The 24,853-nt window shown below is 39.3% G+C and overlaps 1 protein-coding gene across 1 annotated transcript; it reads right to left on the minus strand.

Annotated features, from left to right (window-relative positions):
- Positions 1–271: 271 nt before the first annotated feature.
- Positions 272–11,427, minus strand: irf4l (interferon regulatory factor 4 like). The gene is given in 8 exon segments (XM_063001172.1): positions 272–440; positions 1,997–2,106; positions 4,586–4,909; positions 4,991–5,098; positions 8,092–8,209; positions 8,325–8,410; positions 9,705–9,891; positions 11,230–11,427. Coding segments are annotated over 8 exon segments (1,293 nt in total). The 3' UTR covers positions 272–278.
- Between the last annotated feature and the right edge of the window lie 13,426 nt (positions 11,428–24,853).

The following is a 24,853-nucleotide window of genomic DNA, read 5'->3' on the forward strand; positions in this document are numbered from 1 at the left end:
ACAAATAATACCTGCTCTGTGGTGGTCCTGGGAAAGTCCTGACCATTGAAGAACAGCATGAAAGGAGGCTAACAAAAGCATGCAGAGAAAGAGATGGACTACAGTCAGTAATTGTAGAACTACAAAGTGCTTCTATATGGTAAGTGGAGCTGATAAAATGGACAGTGAGTGTAGAAACCAGGAGGTGGTCATAATGTTATGGCTGATCGGTGTATATGGCATTTCTGTAATACAATGTGATAAAGAAGACAGGATTTCATGAAGGCATGAGAGCGAGTTTAATCCTGCTGAGTGTTATGCTGGTAAGAGCTGGCTGTATAGTAGTTCTGAGAAGGGGGCAGTTGTTCCCACAGCAGTGGTGCATGGTCATGGCTTCTCATGTGGTGTGTGCTGTACTGTTGACTCAGAAGGAGCAGCTGGCGAGCAAATAGCGGCTCCACCTGTAGGTAAAAATCACTGGTAAAGTCCCACTGGGTAGATACATACATTCGACTTGCCACATGCAACTACATTATATGGACAAATGTATTTGGACACCTTTTCTCATTTTTGAATGAGAATTGCTGGAGCCTGCCCCAGCTTTTCAATGGGCGCAAGGCACACAGTAACACCCTGGACAGGGCGCCAGTTAATTGCAAGGCAGACACACATACACACACACAAACACCCATTCACCTATAGGGCAATTTATGCCAAGTTCACACTACACGACTTTCTGATTTGCCGGATCACTGTACAGTTCACACTACACGACTGAATCTTTTGCACTCGGGAGTCTTTCATTCGGTGTGTATTTCACACTACACGACTAATCGGTGATAGGGGGTTTCACACTACACCATCTATCACCAACTGGAATCGCAGGCGAGCTTCTCTGGTCTCCCAAACTACATTTTTTTTGTTTGTTTGTTTTTTTACAAAAACAAACGTCAGAAGTGACGAGGAATTTAATGATACCACGTCCAAAAATGCATGTCAACAAGTAGCGAGTGATCAAAGTGTTTGTGCGCTGATGTGCAGCGTAAAATCAAGGAGGAAAAATAAATGAATCTGAGTGTATTTGGCAACACGAACAGTATGGATTGTTCCATAGTAAGTTGGAGTTTAACAAATATTTTTGCAATGCAGTGTTGGTGTTATGTTTTGTAGAGAACGATCAAGTCAGAAACACTGTAAAATGTGTGTGTGTGCCGGTGTATTCTGATATAAACTATATTATCCCCCTGTCCCACCTGTTTACACTCCTCTCCTGCGTTTCCCCTCACACTGTAGCTTGCGTTCTCATTGGCTGTTCGACATAGCACTCACTGCCAGTCGCACAACTCAGATCAGATATCTGACATGCTAGAAATCTCGATCCGGTCGCCGAGCACTCGGCGAACCGGTCGGATCGAGTTGTTGGGTAGTTCACACTTAGCGATCGAGAGCGAACGCCGAGTTGCTCCCGAGCCGGCAAATCTACCGCCGACCAGTCGCCGAGCGAAAATCAGGGAAAAAATCGTGTAGTGTGAACTAGGCATTAGTGTCTCCGATTAACCTGACTGCATGTTTTTGGACTGTGGGAGGAAACCGGAGCTCCTGGAGGAAACCCACGCAGACACAGGGAGAACATGCAAACTCTGCACGGAAAGGACCTGGACCGCCTCGCCTGGGGATCGAGGATGTTTTTGCTGTGGCGACAGTGCTACTCACCAAGCCACCGTGCCGCCCCTAGATAAAATCAAAGATTAAAATTTTATACGCCTGTACATGCTTTCAAAAGAGAACTTCAATAAATGGCAATGATTAAAACAGGCTGTGATGCAAACCACATGCTTGTTCACTAAACGGTATGTCACACATTATCCAGCACATATAATACAGATTGAGAACACTGTCTGCATGTCATAACTACAGAGTAAATATAAATAATAGTGCTGTGTCTCTGCTGATCACATCCGAGGCTGATACTGTCTAATCTGTTTAGTTGGTGTCATGAGACTGGTGCTCTTAATACCTGAACTGTTATGGTCTTCTTGTTGAGGTGAGTGTTGTAGTCCTGCTCAATAAACAACAGCGCTTGGAAACGAGGTAAAGGACGGGCCTGTAAATAACAGCTCTGTAATTCTGAAAAAAAGAAATGTGAATGGGTTTATAGATGAGATCTTTTACATGTTCCTTTCTTTCTGATCAGTTTTAAAATCTGAGAGGTTGCCAGGTATGGATTTTTGGGTAGGAAGTAGGGCTGGCTCGATACCACTTTTTCATGTCCGATACCGATACTGCAAATTGAGTATCTGCCCATACCAATACCAATCCGATACCGTCATTTCTCCTCTCAAACAACTAAGGAGTAATATACATGTCTCAATGCACCATGGTTAAACAAGCTATCTAAATAACAATGCTCAGACTGTGAAACAAATATTCTAAAGGAATAAATTCAGAACCTACATCACACTTATGCAAAACTGCTGTTTTTTATTTAACTTTTACACACAGAACATTTAGCAGCATTTTTGGCTTGTTTAACAAAAGTGTCTACAATTGGAAGATGTGGATGTCAATCAAACGTGATGGACCAATTAGAATTGTCGCAGAGTTGAGATTTTACGTTAAAGTTCTGTCATGTTTTCAGATTATTAAACCCTGTCGGATTTTGAACAGGACATCTGTGGCTAAACGGGAAACGGTATAGTTTGTTTTATTTCATAACACTGATGGATAAATGGTTGAGGATGTGAGAGATCTCCAAGCTGGGACAAGATCTTTATCTCAGGTGAGTGATTTATCATTTATAAAGCAATTTTTATTGTGTTTAAACAGTGTTTTTTAGTTGTGGCAGTAGTAGATGATTTTTTTTAAATGCTAAAAGTAGATCAGCATGTTTTAATTTCTAAATGGCTGCTGCAGGTGAGTTGGAAGTCAGTGGCACATGTTAATGATGTCATCAAGTTACAGCAGTTGCCGAGTGAGCTGGCACTATGTTGGAATGTACAGGGGTTGGACAAAATAACTGAAACACCTGGTTTTAGACCACAATAATTTATTAGTATGGTGTAGGGCCTCCTTTTGCAGCCAATACAGCGTCAATTCGTCTTGGAAATGACATATACAAGTCCTGCACAGTGGTCAGAGGGATTTTAAGCCATTCTTCTTGCAGGATAGTGGCCAGGTCACTACGTGATGCTGGTGGAGGAAAACGTTTCCTGATTCGCTTCTCCAAAACACCCCAAAGTGGCTCAATAATATTTAGATCTGGTGACTGTGCAGGCCATGGGAGATGTTCAACTTCACTTTCATGTTCATCAAACCAATCTTTCACCAGTCTTGCTGTGTGTATTGGTGCATTGTCATCCTGATACACGGCACCGCCATTGGATGCACATGGTCCTCCAGAATGGTTCGGTAGTCCTTGGCAGTGACGCGCCCATCTAGCACAAGTATTGGGCCAAGGGAATGCCATGATATGGCAGCCCAAACCATCACTGATCCACCCCCATGCTTCACTCTGGGCATGCAACAGTCTGGGTGGTACGCTTCTTTGGGGCTTCTCCACACCGTAACTCTCCCGGATGTGGGGAAAACAGTAAAGGTGGACTCATCAGAGAACAATACGTTTCACATTGTCCACAGCCCAAGATTTGCGCTCCTTGCACCATTGAAACCGACGTTTGGCATTGGCACGAGTGACCAAAGGTTTGGCTATAGCAGCCCGGCCGTGTATATTGACCCTGTGGAGCTCCCGACGGACAGTTCTGGTGGAAACAGGAGAGTTGAGGTGCACATTTAATTCTGCCGTGATTTGGGCAGCCGTGGTTTTATGTTTTTTGGATACAATCCGGGTTAGCACCCGAACATCCCTTTCAGACAGCTTCCTCTTGCATCCACAGTTAATCCTGTTGGATGTGGTTTGTCCTTCTTGGTGGTATGCTGACATTACCCTGGATACCGTGGCTCTTGATACATCACAAAGACTTGCTGTCTTGGTCACAGATGCGCCAGCAAGACGTGCACCAACAATTTGTCCTCTTTTGAACTCTGGTATGTCACCCATAATGTTGTGTGCATTGCAATATTTTGAGCAAAACTGTGCTCTTACCCTGCTAATTGAACCTTCACACTCTGCTCTTACTGGTGCAATGTGCAATTAATGAAGATTGGCCACCAGACTGGTCCAATTTAGCCATGAAACCTCCCACACTAAAATGACAGGTGTTTCAGTTATTTTGTCCAACCCCTGTATATTCGTTTGTTATTTGCTTTAAACACAAACAATGGCCTTATTTACATTTTGTTATTTATATATAGCAACAGTATCGGATCAGATTACATGTTTTTTTCCTACCAATATCCGATCCAGGGATTTGGGCCAATATCGGACCGATACCGATACAGAGTATCAGCCTGCCGGATAGCAGAGCTGAGATTCTAAACGAATGGTGTTCGAATGAGTTCGAAACAAGTTCGAACGAGTTCGAAATGTCAGCTCTGGTGTGCTAGAGTGTCTTACAGCTGCGCCACCTGAGCGCCCGGGTAAAATGTTTATGTAAAGAGGTTAGCTTTTAGTTACTGCCTCATTTGCTGGACATTAATATATTCTTACCTGTCATAAAAAGCTGGATGTCCAGAAGTTTGGTGGTCTGGTTCCTCTCCAGTTTATTAGGTTTATCTGTGTAGCTGACAGATGCTCCCTCCCAGTAGACCCTGGCATTGCAAAGACGACGGGCACACAAGCCATCGGGAGCCATCCAGAGCAGAATACCATGCTCAAGCTCTGTACCTTCACAGTGAGGAAGGGATACTAGTTCGGGCCCTCCATATGCCTGGTTCTCCACATAAGGGGCCAATCTGCAGCCGTCCACACTAAACACAGTCACATCTCTGATCAGAGATTCCCCACTGTAGACTGAAACCTGTAGCCTAGGGTCTGACACAGTTATAAAAATTAGCAAATAATATTAGCAGAAAGACATTTGTCTGTGTGTGTCTGTGTATAATTCAAGTGTACCAGAAAGAGCCAGGGCTTCCACTGATCGCATGAACTGCTCTATGTTAAAAGGGGATGGAGAATAGTCTAAGGAGCCGCAGCCGTAGAATGAGCTACTGATCTGGTAACCTAAAACAACACACATTTTAATATAAGTTAATGTAAAATTAACACCATGCCAAATTTACAAAGACATCAAAATTGTTGTGTAAATCAGCTTTGAAAAAAATGTAGACCTAATTCTATTTGTTATCAAATTAATATCAATCAAATAATTGATTTCTATCAATTTATCACTTTATTTTTGAATCATGTTCTTCCAATGATGCTCTTTCTTGCTCTTCCCAGGACCACCACAGAGTAGGTATTTGGGTGGTAGATGATTCTCAGCACTGCACTGACACTGGTGGTGATATGTTAGTGTGTGTTGTGCTGGTATGAGTGGATAAAACACAGCAGCACTGATGGAGTTTTTAAACACCTCACTGTCACTGCTGGACTGAGAATAGTCCACCAACCAAAAATATTCAGCCAACAGTGGCCGTGGGCAGCGTCTTGTGACCACTGATGAAGCTCTAGAAGATGACCAACTCAAACAGCAGCAATAGATGAGTGATCGTCTTTGACTTTATATCTACAAGGTGGACCAACTAGGTAGGAGTGTCTAATAGAGTGGACAGTGAGTGGACACAGTATTTAAAAACTCCAGCTGTGCTGCTGTGTCTGATCCACTCATACCAGCACAACACACACTAACACACCACCACCATGTCAGTGTCACTGCAGTGCTAAGAATGATCCACCACCTAAATAATACCTACTCTTTAGTGGTCCTGTGGGGGTCCTGACCATTGAAGAACATGGTGAAAGCAGGATAAAAAGGTATGTAGAAAAATAGATGGACTACAGTCAGTAATTGTAAAAGTACAAAGTGCTTCTATATGGTAAGTGGAGCTAATTACATGGACAGTGAGTGTAGAAACAAGGGGGTGGTTTTAATGTTATGGCTGATCAGTGTATATCTCACAGTGTAATGCAGCAAGTCTCATTCCTCTCCACAAATGTTTTTTTAGTTAGATTTGCAAAATTATTTGAAAAACATTATTGGCAGGGACGTTTGACAAAGTTAAGGTTAAGGTTCCATAGTTTCTTTAGCAGTGTGCTTCGGGTCAGTGTGCTTGGACTTTCTTCCCAGTTTAAGCTTTTTGGCAAGAGATAATTTGACAGTAAACCAGATTGCCAGTCTGTGCGAATGCCTTTTCCAATCATAATGCTACCACCACCATATTTTACAATAGCATGCAGATAGTGTTACCTGGTTTATGTGCCTTGTTACAGTTACATCAAATATACTGCTTACAATTTAATATATTAGTTTTTGCTTAGGGCGGCACGGTGGCTCGGTGGGTAGCACTGTCGCCTCACAGCAAGAAGGTCCTGGGTTTGATCCCCAGGCGTTGTAAGGCCTTTCTGTGCAGAGTTTGCATGTTCTCCCCGTGTCTGTGTGGGTTTTCTCCGGGAGCTCCGGTTTCCTCCCACAATCCAAAAACATGCAGTCAGGTTAATTGGAGACACTGAATTGCCCTCTAGGTGAATGGATGTGTGTATGTGTGTTTGCCCTGCGATGGACTGGCCTTGTGCCTATTAAAAAGCTGGGATAGGCTCCAGCACCCCCCGCGACCCTAATTGGATAAGCGGTCCACATGACCACATGACTTTGTGCCAATTTGTTGGGAAGACTTTGAAGTTAATTAAACTAACTTAAAACAGGTGGTTGGACATTAATCTGTGATAGTTTTATATTTTCCTGTCTATGATAACCTGAACTAAACTTGAAGGTACAACAGTATGGTACAACAGTATGGAAAATGCAAATAAAATAAAAATACAGAGTTCCTTACATTTACTTTGACTTTTATTTGATTGCAGACAGGATAAACCTGAGATTTTCTTGATGCATGCTCAATAATCCAGATACACAAATCCACAAAATTGAATCAGTTCATCTGGATACAAGCCGATTTGCATAATGAAGAGGGAATGACCATCCCTGAACCGAGAGTACATCTCTCACCATCTTACAACGCCTTAATAGGAGCTATACCCCAATCATATGTGAAAGGCACACATGGCCATTGTAATTAATGGTCATTGTGATTTGCATATGGACCTGATCACCGGTTTCATTGTTATGCAATGGGCGGTGATCAGTCGTTATGCAAATCGGCTGCATATAAGGTTGGGGTAATTCACCATCAGCTCAGACTGAAGAAGTCACTTGGATGAGTGATGACACGTATCTCTACAACAAACTAGTGTCCAGATGAACTGATTCAACTTTGTGGATAAACCTGAGATATTTCATGTTTTGTCTGCTCAACTTAATTTCATTTATTAATAAACCTCCATTCCTGCATTTCAGGCGTACTGTTGCACATCTTAAGACGTGTTTGCAGGAAGAATGGGACAAAATAAAATCTGAAACACTAAATCACTCGGTATCCTTGGTGCCAAAACGTCTTTTAAGTGTGGTGAAAAGGAATAGCAACATTACAAATTGGTAAATTCTTTATTGTCCCAACTTTTTTGGAATGTGTTGTAGGCCTGAAATGCAGGAATGGATGTTTATTAATAGATAAAACATGAAATATCTCAGATTCATCCTGTCTGCAATCAAATAAAATGAAATGAATAAATGTAAGAAACTGTGTTTTTTATTATTTACATTTTCCATGCTGTCCCAACTTTTTCTGATTTGGGCTTGTATATTTAGTGACTTAAGTGTAGTATTTTATCCTTTTCAAGATCTGTGTTTTTCTGTAATTTGACTGGGGGGGTTTCTCACCAAAATAACAGTTTTTACTTAGACATGGACTATTAGCCCTCATGAGGTAATTGAACCAAATACACAGGTGTTTACTATAAAAAGTCTATTAGCGGCTGCTGATCTCATGTGCATGAGACTGAAGCTACAATTATAGTGAGTAAGAATTAAAAAATAATAATTTTCTTTTGCAAATTTGACACAATGCACAGGTTAATTATTTATATTTAAAATGTAATGCTAGTTTATGGGGCTAAATAATTTTTCAAGGCAACATACATTCATACACACATATTACCATGCTCCCAGTGCGGGGTGTAGGAGTTTTGACTGTAAGGGTGGTAGAAATCTGAAAGTGAAGTCTGTTCCGGCAAGTCTTTCCATCCTTTCTCAGCGGGAGACAGATAGTTAGAAACCTGTGCCAAGAACAACACTTCTGTCAAACTGGCTCATAATATAGGCATACCAGTGTCAGTACTATAGAAATATTCCTCATAAAAGTTCTGCCAGTGATTAAAATAAAACCTGTACTTGGCTCTGCAGAGATGGGTATTGCTGGTACAGTGAAAGGTTTTGGGGACTTGTGGTTGTGGAAGGACTCTCGTAAGACTTTGACACTGAAAGGAAAAATAGATAAAAGCACCGTGATTCATATTGTTTATTACTAATCATCATATAAAGTCAAAATTAACATGGTACTTAATAAAAAAAAAAAAACAGCATTTCTCAGGTGGCGAAGCGGTGTGTGAGTTTTCTGTCGATAATCTGATGCTCTTCTACCAAAAAAAAAATGGCCATTGTTGGATTATGTGCTGTAAATGGCCCATGAATTTGAGTGACTTAATAAATTAGTGATGCCCTGTAATAAACTGCGCCTCATCTAGAGTGTATTCTCGCCTTGTGCTCAGTGTTTACTAGATGGGCTCAAAACACGACCCAGTAACACCACTGGGGATTTAAACCCTAGATCCCAACAGTAGGGAACTAGTGCAATTTACCACAACACCACCCGAGCACAGTGATGTGATGTACACTGATCAGCCACAACATTAAAACCACCTCCTTGTTTCTACACTCACTGTCCATTTTATCAGCTCCACTTACCATGTAGAAGCAACAATTACTGACTGTAGTTTATCTGTTTCTCTACATACTTTTTTTGCCTGCTTTCACCCTGTTCTTCAATGGTCAGGACCCCCACAGAGCAGGTATTATTTGGGTGGTGGATCATTCTCAGCACTGCAGTAACAGTGACATGGGGGTGGTGTGTTAGTGTGTGTTGTGCTGGTATGAGTGGATCAGACACAGCAGCACTGCTGGAGTTTTTAAGTACCGTGTCCACTCACTGTCCACTCTATTAGACACTCCTAACTAGTTGGTACACCTTGTAGATGTAAAGTCAGAGACGATCGCTCATCTATTGCTGCTGTTTGAGTTGAGTTGGAGCTGGATATATTTTTGGTTGGTGGACTATTCTCAGTCCAGCAGTGACAGTGAGGTGTTTAAAAACTTCATTAGTGCTGCTGTGTCTTATCCACTCATACCAGCACAACACACACTAACACACCACCACCATGTCAGTGTCACTGCAGTGCTGAGAATGACCCACCACCCAAATAATACCTGCTCTGTAGTGGTCCTGGCAGAGAAACAGATGGACTACAGTCAGTAATTGTAGAACTACAACGTGTTTCTATATGGTAAGTGAAGCCGATAAAATGAACAATGTGTGTAGAAGCAAGAAGGTGGTTTTAATGTTATGGCTGATCGGTATATATCAACAGCTTAAAAATGTTAGAATATTTCTGTAAGGTCTGTAACACCCTATAATTCTGCCTTGAATAGTCTAACAAAATAGCTATCAGTTATGATAGCAATTATCACTAAAAATGATTTCTAACGTCTTCTTACCTCTCTTTGTTCCTTCTGGAATGACCCTATACACCTTGTAGGGCTCAGATGTGTCCAGCTGACTTTTGTCTACCAGTTCCTCAAAGTCATTGCTTTTGTTGAGTGCACAACGGAGTCTTGTCTTCCATGTTGGTGGGTCTGGTTTATCAATCCCTTCACGATATTTGCCCTTAAACAGTGCCCAGGCCTTCATGGAAAAAACACATAACAAATGTCAAATTAGTCAAGGATCACCCATACAAATGAAAATACCTGTAATCTGATTTCCTTTTCCAGTAACAACAGATGGTAACAAAATAGAGGTGGTCAAATTAAACGTTTCTAACTTAACGACAGTCTGGTTACTGTGATGCTTCTAAGCAAACAATTTCTTTATATTAGACAGAATGCATTAACAGTAAGTCATCTCACCATTAAACTGCTGTCAATGTGTTCAGAGCTGTGCTGCCAAGCTTTTTGTAACATTCTAAACATAATCAGTAGCAAGCTATTTAAATGCTTAAAGTTGGTGCCGACTTCTATGGGTTTAAGAAAGTACCTTAAATTAAAAGAAGTAATGAGTAGTGTGTTTGAGCAATGAGTAATGTTATTCCATTTTACAGAAGTAGTAATTTCTAAACAAAACCCAAATCTGTACATTAGTCAATTATTGACCTAAACACCTACTTTGATATTCTGGATAGCATGATAGTTAACCCTTCTCCAGCAGTCTGTAAACTGGGTTTTTCTGGATTTTTGCCTAACACCCTTTTTGAATATTTTGATTTATTTATATATGTTTTTAATACTTATTTTATTTGTCAAGATATGCTTTATACAAATCGATTAGTATTATTATGTATTTGTGTATTCATTTTCACTTACAGCTTTATCTGAAAGCACTGGGTGCAAGACAGGAAACCCCCTGCAGGGGCACTAATCCATTGCAGAATGACGCACACTCTCTCACTCAGTCACTCACCCACTCACTTACTCAATCACATCACTCACTGGCACATTCATTATAATTATTATTAGCTCAGAGGTCTATTATGCTACCCCACCTCTGCTGACATCTGGGTTTAAATTTTATGCCATTGACCAGCCGGGCATCTACACAGACATGATTGGTTATGTCTGAGAGGAGAGGATGGCCGATGACCAGGATGAAGCAGTTGATAAAATTATTATTATTATTATTATTATTATTATTATTATTGCTGCTGCTTTTGTTGTTTAATAATAATTGTTATTTGTTTGTTTGTTCTTTCCATCACTGGTCTTTATTGAACGTTTAAGATTTTGTTCAATACAGGTTACAATTTAATGTATGGGTTTTTCCTTGGTTAGACCACATTACTTTGTGCCAGTACAATATGGTTTAAACTGTAATTTTTATGGTTTTGGAATGAATAGAGCTTTATAGAAAGTAAAATGTTCTCCCCATAAAAGTGAGTCAAGTTTCGAGTCATGAACTATAAGGAGTTAAGAGTCATGTTAAGAAGTGTTGAGTTATTTGATGATGAGAGGGGGGGGGGGGGTGCACCTTAAAGAGCGCAGCGTCTTCATCGCGGTTGTAATCCTGCTTGCCGGCGTGTTTCCACGGAATGCGAAATGTGCTTTTGTCTCGGTCCTCCCACACCAGCCCCGGGTATTTCCCTCCGTCCACCTGCTCTATAAGCCACTGGCGCAGCTTACCGTTTCCTGCCATGCCCACAGTTCAACCTTCACAATGAGGGTGCATGTAGAGAAAAGAGAGAGGAATATGCACATTTATGCTTTTAATCATATTCTAAAAATTACCTGCATTTGCATTATTTACCACAATTGAGAAAAAATAAACTGCAAGAATCATTTACTTTACATGAGTCCGGTAAATTCATAAAATGTATAAAATAAAAATAAAATAATAAAATAAAATAAGGTGCACACAAAAGGAAAATAGCAAATGCCATTAATTTAAATGTAGCTTACTGTATATGTTCAAACTAAAAAATGTAAAAAAAAGTGTTTTTTCATAAACCTATATTATGTTATAATAATAATAATAATTATTATTATTATTATTAGTAGTAGTAGTAATAGTATTGTTATTATTAATATTATTATTAGTAGCAGTATTAGTATTAATATCAATTATTATTACTATTATTAATACAACAACAATACAATATTATAATAATAATCATTAATTATAGCTTGAATTAATTGGAGGCTTGGGGTTTACACTGTCAATAACACCCCCTCCCCCAGCCCAAGAACACAAGTTTATTAGAGCAATAATAATAATAACAATAATAGCAATAATAATAGCAATAAAATAATAGTTGTAATAATGAGAAAATAATTGTAATAACAATATTAAGAATTATTAATATAATATAATTATTATAATTATTGTAACAACAACAACAGCAATAATAATATAAATAATAATAATAATAATGAAGGTAATTATTGTACCCAGAACCATGTTCTTACCTTTCACTCCCTCTGAAATTTAGACATTTGAAACTCATGTCGTTCGAATTTCAGCCACAAATTTCCTTATAATTTGCGTGCAAGAGGCGCCGCGAGACCACAACTCAGCGGCCAGATGTGCGCGCACACACAAGGACTTACGCACGCACTCTAAGCACATACACTCACGCAGCCAAACAGTAAGCATTCATTATAAGCTGCATAAATTTTTTTTTTTTTTTCATTTCTTCAAGTATTTTAAGATAACAGTTGACTGTCTGTGTAGTTTGGTGTGTTATCCTAGTTTCTGCATCTGTTTTTTATGTACAACCCCAAATCAGAAAAAGTTGGGACAGTATGGACAGCAAAATGCAAATAAAATAAAAATGCAGTGTTCCTTACATTTACTTTGACTTTTATTTGATTGCAGACAGTTTGAACCCAATATATTTCATGTTTTGTCTGCTCAACTTAATTTCATTTGTTAATATACCTTCATTCCTGCATTTCAGGCCTGCAACACATTCATTTCACATGAGGTGAAAAAACATAATAATAAATAATGACGTGATTCCAAACAGGTGATGTCAACAGGTGATTGTAATTATGGTTTGGTACAAAAGCAGCATCCAGGAAAGGCTGAGTCTTTGATGAGCAAAGATGATCAAAGGATCTCCAGTTTGTCAACAAATGTGTGAGAAAATGATTGAAATGTTTAAAAACAATGAACCTCAATGAAAGATTGGAAGGGATTTGCATATTTCTCCCTCTACAGTGTATAATATCATTAAACGATTCAAGGAATCAAGAGGAATTTCAGTGCGTAAAGGCCAAGAGCACAAGCTTAAGCTGAACGCCCATGATCTTCAACACTCAACAATAGCTGATATAACCACATGGGCAAGGAATTAATTTAGCAAACCTTTGTCAAGCACTTTTTGCAAGGACCACAACATCTAGACACCTGAGAAATAAAAAAAAACCTTATATGATCTGATAAATCAACTTTTAATAGATTCTCAATTTTTTTTACATATGTTTGATGAACACCAAATCCACAAAGTCTGATGCTGTGTACTTCTCTGTACAGTAGAGAATACATAAGGTATTAGAAGCATCTGTCTATCAATAGTTTTAACGATTGCTTGGCAGGGTTGTTTAACAGCCAACAAATATAGGGCCATTTTTTAGGATCTCCTGCAGCTTGTGGTGCAAACACTCTTTCTAAAAATGTTTCAGGAAAGTAATGCACCCATACACCGATCAGCCATAACATTAAAACCACCTCCTGGTTTCTACACACACTGTCTATTTTATCAGCCTCACTTACCATATAGAAGCACTTTGTAGTTCTACTATTACTGACTGTAGTCCATCTGTTTCTCTGCATGCTTTGTTAGCCCCCTTTCACACTGTTCTTCAATGGTCAGGACTCTCCCAGGACCACCACAGAGCAGGTATTATTTGGGTGGTGGATCATTCTCAGCGCTGCAGTGACACTGACATGGTGGTGGTGTGTTAGTGTGTGTTGTGCTGGTATGAGTGGATAAGACACAGCAATGCTGATGGAGTTTTTAAACACCTCACTGTCACTGCTGGACTGAGAATAGTCCACCAGCCGAAAAAATATCCAGCCAATAGCGCCCAATGGGCAGCGTCCTGTGACCACTGATAAAGGTCTAGAAGATGACCAACTCAAACAGCAGCAATAGATGATCGCCTCTGACTTTACATCTACAAGGTGAACCAACTAGGTAGGAGTGTCTAATAAAGTGGACAGTGAGTGGACACAGTATTTCAAAACTCCAGCAGGGCTGCTGTGTCTGATCCTGTCATACCAGCACAACACACACTAACACACCACCACCATGTCATTGTCACAGCAGTGCTGAGAATGATCCACCACCCAAATAATACCTACTCTGTAGTGGTCCTGGAAGAGCCCTGACCATTGAAGAACAGGGTGAAAGGGGGCTAACAAAGCATGCAGAGAAACAGATGGACTACAGTCAGTAATTGTAGAACAACAAAGTGCTTCTATATGGTAAGCGGAGCTGATAAAATGGACAGTGAGTGTAGAAACCTGGGGGTGGTTTTAATGTTATGGCTGATCGGTGTACTAAAATAATTTGAGTGGTTTTGTGCACTTCAGATTAAAGTCAAGCTTATTTAGTTGCTTTTTCTTCTTCTTTTGACTGTTCCTGTTAGGGGTTGCCACAGCAGATCATTTGTCTCCATCTTTCCCTGTCCTAAACATCCTCCTCTGTCACCCCAACCACATGCATGTCCTACCACATCTGTAAACCTCCTTTCTGGCCTTGCTCTTCTCCTCCGGCCTTGCGGCTCTATCCTTAGCACCCTTCTCCCAATATAACTCTCATCCCTCCTCTGCACATGCCCAAACCATCTCAATCTCTCCTCTCTATCTTTGTCTCCAAGACATCCTACCAGTGCTGTCCCTTTAATAAACTTGTTCCTAATCTTGTCCATCCTTGTCACTCCTTATAAGAATCGCAGCATCCTCATCTCTGCCACCTCCAGTTCCCTTCCTTTCTTTTAGTCAGTGCGACCACATCCAAGCCTTACAACATAGCATCCCTTACTCTTTTTCTTTCACTATGGCAGATACCCTTCTATGACAGATTGCCCCTGCCACTCTATGCTACCCATTCCGCTCTGACTGTACTCTCTTATTGTATTATTAACCTCTCTGTCACATTTTCCATTACTTTGTACACTCAAAGTACCCACGTATTTACACTTCCATCACCTCACCCCAACCCATTCATGCACATGTACTCCCTTTTACTTCTGCTAACTTTCATTCCTCTTCTCTTCAATGTATACCTCCATATGTATTTCCTACACTTCTCCATCAACATTCTCAAAGCGAGGAATACATCTGTGGTGCACTTTGCTGGTATAATACCATACTGCTGCTCACACATCCTCACCTCTTTATTTCTTCTTGCTTTGTCTGATCAACTGTATCCTTTTGTAGTTACTACAGCTCTGTACATCACCCTTATTCTTAAAATATTCTTAATAATTGGAAAAATGACACTTTTTCTCCACTGCTCAGACATCTTCTGACATTCCAAGATTTTGATAAATAATCAAGTTATAAACCCCACTGCCATCTCTCCTGAACATTTCCATGCTTCCTTTATTATGCCATCTGGGCCAACTGCCTTTCCACTCTTCATTCTCTATATAGCGGCCCTCACTTCAGATCACAGATTCTTTTTTTACTGCATTTTACAAAATATCCCTACTTTTATGGAAATGCGGTGGGTATAATAAGCTATTTTGATATGTGCAAAAAGCTTAGACTTGATTAGGGACATTATTTTGTGGTTTTTCTTAGACATATACTTCATGTTAATGTATCATTTTTTTGGGAATTGTTCAATGCCCCAAATTCCCCACAGCTGTGCTGAAAATCAATGTGACACTGCAATTTCCAACTTAAGGTCGAGTCACATCTGCTGTTTAATGCTGTTTGTCATGAAATGACTAGACCTAAACCCCAAATGCCCCAAGTCCTCAGGGACTTAATCGTTACTCAGCACACACACACACACACACACTCAAAGCATGGTTAGACAGGGCATAAAATGTGCAATAATGTGCAATATATACTAATATACTGATATACTTATATAGAATAATCTACAACTCATAGTGTTTTGTTTTATTTTACAGTTCTTTCAGAGATAGATCTAGTATTAAAATAAACTCAAATATTAAATTGTATATTCATGCATTTTTTTTTTCTTTGCTAATACAAATTCTGAAAGAATAATTGAATGAATTAATAAAATTAAACAAATGGATTTTTTTTCCTCCAGGAGATTAACATCAACGAATGATTTTCTTTTTTTAAACTAAAAGGTTAATGTATCGGCAATCAGTTATCTATTTATCTATTTAGGCTTTAAAACTAACCACTGTTTTTGATGCCCCTCCCTGTCCTGTCACAAAATGATTTTCCCAGAAATCTGTACATTTTGTGGTTAACAGTCAGGTATTCAAATAAACTATACCAGTTGTATCCGACCATCTGTTCGTATCCTTATACATGTCTAATGGCATTTAAAAACATGCTGAGTCAATACTTTACCAACAGTCTATGACAAAATACCTACACATTTGTTGTGTACACATTGATAACCAGTATGTGTTAATACAGTAGCAATCAGCAATATTTTCAGATTGCATTACAGACTAAATACAATTAAGAAAAATAAATCTGTTCAAACACACACAGAAGTCAGATAAGTCAGATAAAAGACAGCATAAATCATTTATCCAGTATGTAAGAAGTATCATTATTACTTTTTATGGCATACAAATAAAATTAGTCAGTATAGAACAATAACTGATAATAAAATAATACATAAAATAATACAATTCAATTTAAATGTAGCTTTATTGGCATGACACATATGGACATCTCTATTGCCAAAGCTCAGTCACAGGTTTTAGAAATAGATAAAATAATAATAATAACAAAATATTTTTAACTAAAAAACAATAGCAGTGCAAATAGTAACATAAAAATATGAATTGTACTATATCTAAGTAGAAGTCAAAATTTGTGTGTGTGTCACAGATCTGACCAAGATTAAAATTAAAACTAATAAAGCCTATAAAAATAAAGGTGTTAAATATGACTAAACTGAATAACGTATGTAATAATGAAAAATGTTTATATAAAACTACGTTGGAAACATGGCAAGACAAAATATTTTTACATTTTCTTTGTGACTTTCTTATTTAGACATGTCATAAAACATAAGAGCCAAAGCATTTTCCCCAAAGCAAACATTTAAAAAATGATAAGGTAAAGGTGAAATTGTGAGACCCTGGCATGGTTTTTCTCATCACCCATGTTACAGCCAGCCATGGACCCAGCAGAGCAGGACAAGTTCAAAATTGCCATAGAGAATCAAAACACTGTTTTTGGCCAGCCATGAGCATGTTCTGAAGCAAATCATGGACCAGCTGCAAATTTTGGTCCAGAACCAATCTGATGGACCAGTGGTGTGTCCCTCAATAAGAGCCTCGTAACCTTCCAACCAAGCCTCCACCCTCGAGGGCACCGTGAGCTCTCTGTGTTCAAGAACCTAAAAGTGCTTGTTTATGTTTATGAGATTTCAAGCTCCAGCCCTCAAAGTTCCATTGTGAGTGTCCAAACATAGCCCACATTTGCTCTCTGCTTATGGTGAGAGCACTCAAAAGGGTCAAACCATTGAGGATGCACATATAAGTGCACTCTTAGTGCTGGTCCCAAGCCCAGGTAAATTGGTAGGGTTGTGTCAGGAAGGGCATTTGGTGTAAAAATTATGCAAAAAAATACATATATTTTCATACCAAATCAGTCTGGGTCTGGGTTAACAACATTCGCCTTCAGTACTGTTGGTTGGCAGGATACTGGTGGAAAGCAAAAGGGTAAGAAGGTGGATGTGAGGGTTGAAATGTTGAACATGGGCACTATGACTGGTAAAGGGTGACAGCTAGCTGATATGATGGAGAGGAGAAGGGTTGACATAGCATTTGTACAAGACACCAAGTGGAAGGGGAGTATGACATGGAACATAAACTGCCCCAAGGTGGGTTAAAACTGCTCTACCGTGGTGAAGATGGAAGAAAAAATTGAGTAGCAGTAATCTTGAAAGAAGAGTACATGAATGTAGTGGAGATGAAAAGTGCGACTGGTAGAGGGATGAGTATGAAGCTTGTAACTGACATTGCTGATTAATATCATCAGTGCATATGCCCCACAAGTCAGTCATGAGATAAAAGAGAAGGAAGATTTCGGGAGTGAGTTAGATGAAGTGGTGGAGAGGGGACCTAAAGAAGAGAGTGTTGTGTTGAGCACACGAACAAGTATAATACATTTAAGTAGTGTTACTACACATGGTAGTTATGACTGTTCTTATAATGGTTGTTCTTCAGTGGCTAAATACAATGTAAGCAAAGCAGCTGCTTTAACCACTCATTCTGTTTATTTAGGAGTATAAGTGAACAGAATGAAACAACATGTGCAGTGTATAGAGGCTTGTGTCAGATGACCAGAGTTTAAGAGTCACAGTTTGCCACTGCTTCTTTGAGACCAAATCCCATAGGGTTCAGGGCAAAGAGCATTAAGAACTAATTCAAAATGCAAATGTGAGCAGGCAAGGAGGAAGTGGAAGCCAGCTGAATTGGGGAGGGTCAGCAAGGAACATGTACAAGATGGAGGGAGACTTAATCAACATTAGGTTTCTAATCCAAGCTGTCTAAGAATGCCCTATGAAGCCCAGCAAACCTTTATGTCTGGGACAGGAGTAAAACACATTGCTGGCATCATTACAAAGTGTTATGGCAATCGCAGAGAGTGTAGCCACAGTCATCAACATCACATTTGTCAAAGCTGTAGAAAAGTTCCATTATCAGCCAAGACCAAAGTAACCAGATATGACATGATCATCTTCTAAAAAGTTACTAAACAATTGATTGTGGTAATGCTTACAATCCCTACAATCGCCTCACAGCACGAAGGTCCTAGGTTTGATCCCCAGGTGGGGTGGTCTGGGTCCTTTCTGTGTGGAGTTTGCATGTTCTCCCCATGTCCACGTGGGTTTTCTCTGGGTGCTCCGGTTTTCTCCCACAGTCCAAAGACATGCAAGTGAGGTGAATTGGAGACACTACATTTCTGATTTCTAATTTCCAAATTTGGAGACACTGTCCGTGACTGTGTTTGATATAACCTTGTGAACTAATGAATCTGGTGTAATGAGTAACTACCGTTCCTGTCATGAAGGTAACCAAAGTGTAAAACATGATGTTAAAATCCTAATAAACAAACAAACAAACAAGCCCTGACAAAAATGAATGGACGTTTACAAAAAAAGATCACCAAGTGGCTAAACATATTATAAGCCTGTGTGAGTTTTTCTGTGTGTGTGTACCTGTAAAAAGGTGCCCATCATTTAGCTATGTTATTGCATTTTGTCCCATGTTGCCTAAGAGCCACTTAGCTTTGAGTTTTCTCAAAGAGTTTTCTGTAACTAAACTAATCGTCTGTATACAAGTTACAGCTATGAGCGACTACTTATGTTATGCCATGGCACTAACTGTCTAAAACTAAATTACAATGTTCATTCAAAGCAGCACACGGTGAAATTCAATACAGCTGTGAGTTGATTGCATTTCAAGCTGATTTGTGTTCAGTTCTGACATAAATTCACCATTTTTAATGCGTCATGCAATGTGAAAACAATGTAATATAGGATTTATTTTCATTTTTTTGAAATGGGATGGAAAATGAGGTGAGTTGAAAAGAATCAGGTAGGAGCTGTTCAGTGGTTAAGTTAGCGTGGTTGATTTATGTATGTTTAATGGTGGGTTTTGAGCTGTTACGAGGGGTTTTGAGGTGCCTTGCACAATAATAATCCTGTTGTGTCAGAGTATTAATGTATGGCTGTAGTTATGGGTTTGATGTGGAATGCTGTGATATAAAGAGAAGCAAATGGTTGATTAATAGGTTTAGGGTTGTGCTGGATTGTGCTGGTTACAATGTACATAAGGTTCTGGCAGAAGTTCACGAACTACATAGGCTATCAAGATTTCATCAAGAAGAAGAGAAGGGAATAATTGGTAATCATGTAGGCAGTTGAATAGGAGTTAAGTGATATCCTTTCTTTCAAACTTAAGTTATTCCATAACACCATATGGAACAAAGGTTAACTTTATACTTTGATAAGAAAATAACTATAACCACAGAGTACAATTAACAAATCATTTGAAGTTCCACCCTCAAATTAAAATATAACTAACTTTGTGTCACATTCTCTTTCACTATAACTAGTGACCTCACTGAAAGAGAAAGCTACATGTTGTGTTTATATATCTTCAGTCTCACCCACATGCTCATTATTGTGTTTTTGTAACATAACTGGGAAACTCGTTGTCTAGTGAAATTTGTTGCACTTTCCATTTTCCATTTAGTCTTGAAAACAGGGAGAAGAAAGTTACACTTTCACTCCCTTTCAGATCTAAATTTCAGTTGCGATATTTGTTTTCTAAAATGTATTCCCAAAGAATGAAGAAACAGAGTGTATTCTTACACACAAATGAGAAAAAAAAATTACTTTTAATTTAAGTAGATTTATTCAGAGAGAAAAAAAACAACCCTTACCAAGAATTTTTTTTAAAATTTTTTTTTTTAACAAATTATTTTTAACAAAACCACGTCTCGTAATTATTTGTACTCCTAGATATTCCTAGAAACAAAATGTAACTGAAGACTTTTTTTCATTTATATTTTAGTTTTCATAGTGATCATAGTATCTATAAACTTCCAACTAATAATGCATGGTTTTCTGTTTTACTATGGTATATACACCGAACAGGCATAACATTATGACCACTGACAGGTGAAGTGAATTACACTGATTATCTCTATCTATCTATATATTAAGCAGCAAGTGAACATTTTATCCTCAAAGTTGATGTGTTAGAAGCAGGAAATGGGCAAGCGTAAAAATTTGAGCGAGTTTGACAAGGACCAAATTGTAATGGCTAGACGACTGGGTAAGAGCATCTTCAAAACTGCAGCTCTTGTGGGGTGTTTCTGGTCTGCAGTGGTCAGTATCTATCAAAAGTGGTCCAAGGGAGGGAACAGTGCTAAACCGGCGACAGGGTCATGGGCGACCAAGGCTCATTGATGCATATGGGGAGCAAAGACTGGCCGTGTGGTCCGATCCAACAGACGAGCTACTGTAGCTCAAATTGCTGACAAAGTTAATACTGGTTCTGATAGAAAGGTGTCAGAATACACAGTGCATCACAGTTTGTTGCGTATGGGGCTACATAGCCGCAGACCAGTCAGGGTGCCCATGCTGACCCCTGTCCACCGCCGAAAGCGCCAGCAATGGGCACGTGAGCATCGGACCTGGACCACAAAGCAATGGAAGAAGGTGGCCTGGTCTAATGAATCACATTTTCTTTTACATCACGTGGATGGCCGGGTGAGTGTGCGTCACTTACCTGGGGAACATGTGGCACCAGGATGCACTATGGGAAGAGGGCAAGCCAGCAGAGGCAGTGTGATGCTTTGGGCAATGTTCTGCTGGGAAACCAAAATCCATGTGGATGTTACTTTGACACTTACCATGCTACCTAAGCATTGTTGCAGACCATGTACACTCTTTCATAGTAACAGTATTCTCTGATGGCTGTGGCCTCTTTCAGCAGTATAATGCTCCCTGCCACAAAGCAAAAATGGTTCAGGAATGGTTTGAGGAGCAGAACAACGAGTTTGAGGTGTTGACTCCAAATTCCCCAGATCTCAATCCAATTGAGCTTTTTTGCACCTTATCCTTTAATCTGCTTCTACATAAACATACTCTGCTAACTGTATATCAGAATATGTTTTTATACCTTATTTATGATTTACCTAGTACTATGTAGGTATCCTGTCTTTGGTCCCATCCCCCTTAGTTTCTTTAGATTAGAAATGTATTTTGTACTTATTGTAGGTCTTCATATTTATTGTACTGTTGTTTATCTGCAGGGTGTATATTGTATTGTCTTGCACTTTTTGTTCTGTGTTGTTTTGTTTCAATATGTACTTGTATATAGCTGAAATGACAATAAAGCCTCTGTTAAACTTTTGAACTCTTGAGATGACACAATTGTTGTCAAGACACAAATGTTATTTTTTAACATGTGAAATACAAGAGAACACACAGTTCAAATAAGAGAAATTGTGTTGACTGAGGACTCAAGTTTTCCGCCCACAGACAAAAATGGTCCAAATCTACCATCAGATGCCACCACCATGGCAACAGATGAAGCCTTTCCTGTCATTTACCCAAAAATTTAAAAGCCTGGAGTCCTGGGACTTTGTCTAGAACTATGAAATGCAAAAGGTAGCTTTTTGCAAAAGAAGGATAACTTCACTTAAAAGATCCTGATGCCCACTGTTAAGTAGGGCACTGTTGGCTGGATATTTTTGGTTCGTGGACTATTCTCAGTCCAGCAGGGACAGTGAGGTGTTTAAAAACTCCATCAGTGCTGCTGTGTTATCCACTCATACCAGCACAACACACACTAACACACCACCACCATGTCAGTGTCACTGCAGTGCTGAGAATGATCCACCACCCAAATAATACCTACTCTGTAGTGGTCCTGGGAGAGTCCTGACCACTGAAGAACAGCATGAAAGTTTGCGAACAAAGCATGCAGAGAAACAAATGGACTACAGTCAGTAATTGTAAAACTACAAAGTACTTCTATATGGTAAGCGGAGCTGATAAAATGGACAGTAAGTGTAGAAACAAGGAGGTGGTTTTAATGTTGTGGCTGATCAGTGTATGTATGTATGTATGTGTGGCCAAAATTATTTGGAAAGTAAACCAAGGTATTTAGACAACAGGTATTAATATAGACACATTCCTCTAGGAATCTGTGCCTATTAAGTCTAAAGAGCATTTGTTTGGCTGGGCACTGATGTTGGTCAAGAAAGCTTAAGTTGATGTTCCAGTTCATTCCAAAGCTGTTCAGTGGGCCTGCGCCATATATAACATGTTTAGCAACCTGTCATGCTGTCTGTCAAGCCAGGAAATCAACTAGTGGTGCTCCCTTCCATGCTTATGTAATTGGGGCACCTAGATCATTTAATCACAAATTAGAACAAACCCCACTTTCAATCAGAGCATGTAAAAGACTTTCGACCCCAAAGGTCAATCTAGGTTGAACTGACACCTGTAAAATGTATTATATGCAGGTTGCTTAGCTTTATTTAAATATTTTTTGCCCGGCAACAACACCCTTTGCCCCCCTCTCCAGAAATCCTGCCACAGCTGTTGCCATGTTTTTGCTCTCACATACCAAAAAGTGCACACAGGTTTTTCTCATTTCATCTGAAAGAAAAACCGGAAAACCAGTGTTGCTAAAAGAGTCCAACACCTTGTCCCAAAAGCAAGAAACAGTAAATGTCCTAATCAAATGTGGTGAGGGAGAGGAAGCCAGAGACCATGTACCTTGGGCAGATGTTTAAAAGATGGTTAACAGTTCAATATTTTGAGTTAATTGAGTATTAGTGAATGTGCTATTTCTATTCAGCAAAAGTTGATTTAATAAGCGTTTTGGGACAAATCATGAATTTAATTAATATTTTTCTAGCAGTACAGAAAGACACACAGTATTTTATATGAATATACATTCCTCTCTCTCAGTAGAGAATAGTTATTCTCAGTAGGCCATTATGTGCCAAAAATGTTCTGTTTTCTTGACATAAATCACTAAACATATTTTTATTGTGTTTATTGTTATTTTTAATAATGTGTTTGTCATTTATTATTATTGTATTGTAATATAGATCTATAGGGTGGACAAAATATTAAAGTATGGCAACAATGTCTTTATTTCTAAGTGCTATTAAGTAGTAGGGCATCTCTGTGCCTTCAAACTGCTCTAATTATTCTTTTTTAAATGCATTTTCTCCCTTTTTCTCCCGATTTTTAGCGGTTAAAATTTGTACCCAATTGCGTTATACTTCCTCTCTACTGAAGCTGACCCTCGCCCCGACTGAGAAGAGCGAGACTGTCCGACACATGTGCAGTAGCCGACTGCATTTTTTCACCTGCACGAGGCGAGTTCATATGCCGATCAGCTCTGTGTATGGAGAGCCACACCCTGATCAGCATTATTCCTCAACTTTGTGCAGGCCCCATCAACCAGCCAGCAGAGGTCGTAATTCACTCAGTTATGAGGAACCCGGTCTGGCTCATCCTACCCTATAAACAACAGCCAATCGTTGTTCATGCAGCCGCCCAGCCCTGCCGGATGGCAGAGCTGAGATTCGATACAATGTATCTAATTATTCTTGATATGCACTCATACCATTACTGAGTTATTTGTGAGGGAATATTAGGACATATTTAAAGAGGTTAATATTTCCAACTTTAAGGGGTGAAAGGTGTGAAGACCTACTTCTGGTCTAAAAAGTGTCCCTTAATATTTAGTGATGTTTAAACGTGGTTATTTGGTATATGGAATGAGTTCATCGTGTTTTACCGGTATGTACAGAAGCATTATCATACAGAAATATGGAAAAGTCGTATGGAAAAAAGGTAGTACACCAAAAGGTGCACCTTATCCTGTAAAATGGCTGCATGTAGCATCATGGATATTTACTGTACCTCACAATTGGTAGCAGATATTGTGAGTTTTAAGCATCTTACACCTTACACCAAATCTGAAGTCTTTTCACATGTTCCTTTTTTCTATGAATGAGTCATATACACCGATCAGCCATAACATTAAAACCACCTCCTTGTTTCTACACTTACTGTCCATTTTATCAGCTCCACTTACCATATAGAAGCACTTTGTAGTTCTACAATTACTGACTGTAGTCCATCTGTTTCTCTGTATACTTTGTTAGCCCCCTTTCATGCTGTTCTTCAATGGTCAGGACTCTCCCAGGACCACCACAGAGTAGGTATTATTTGGGTGATGGATCATTCTCAGCACTGCAGTGACACTGACATGGTGGTGGTGTGTTAGTGTGTGTTGTGCTGGTATGAGTGGATAAGACACAGCAATGCTGATGAAGTTTTTAAACACCTTACTGTCACTTCTGGTCTGAGAATAGTGCACCAACCAAAAACATCCAGCCAACAGCGCCCCATGGGCAGCGTCCTGTGACCACT

Source organism: Trichomycterus rosablanca, chromosome 9 (assembly GCF_030014385.1).
Source record: "Trichomycterus rosablanca isolate fTriRos1 chromosome 9, fTriRos1.hap1, whole genome shotgun sequence".
In the NCBI taxonomy this organism is placed as follows: domain Eukaryota; kingdom Metazoa; phylum Chordata; class Actinopteri; order Siluriformes; family Trichomycteridae; genus Trichomycterus; species Trichomycterus rosablanca.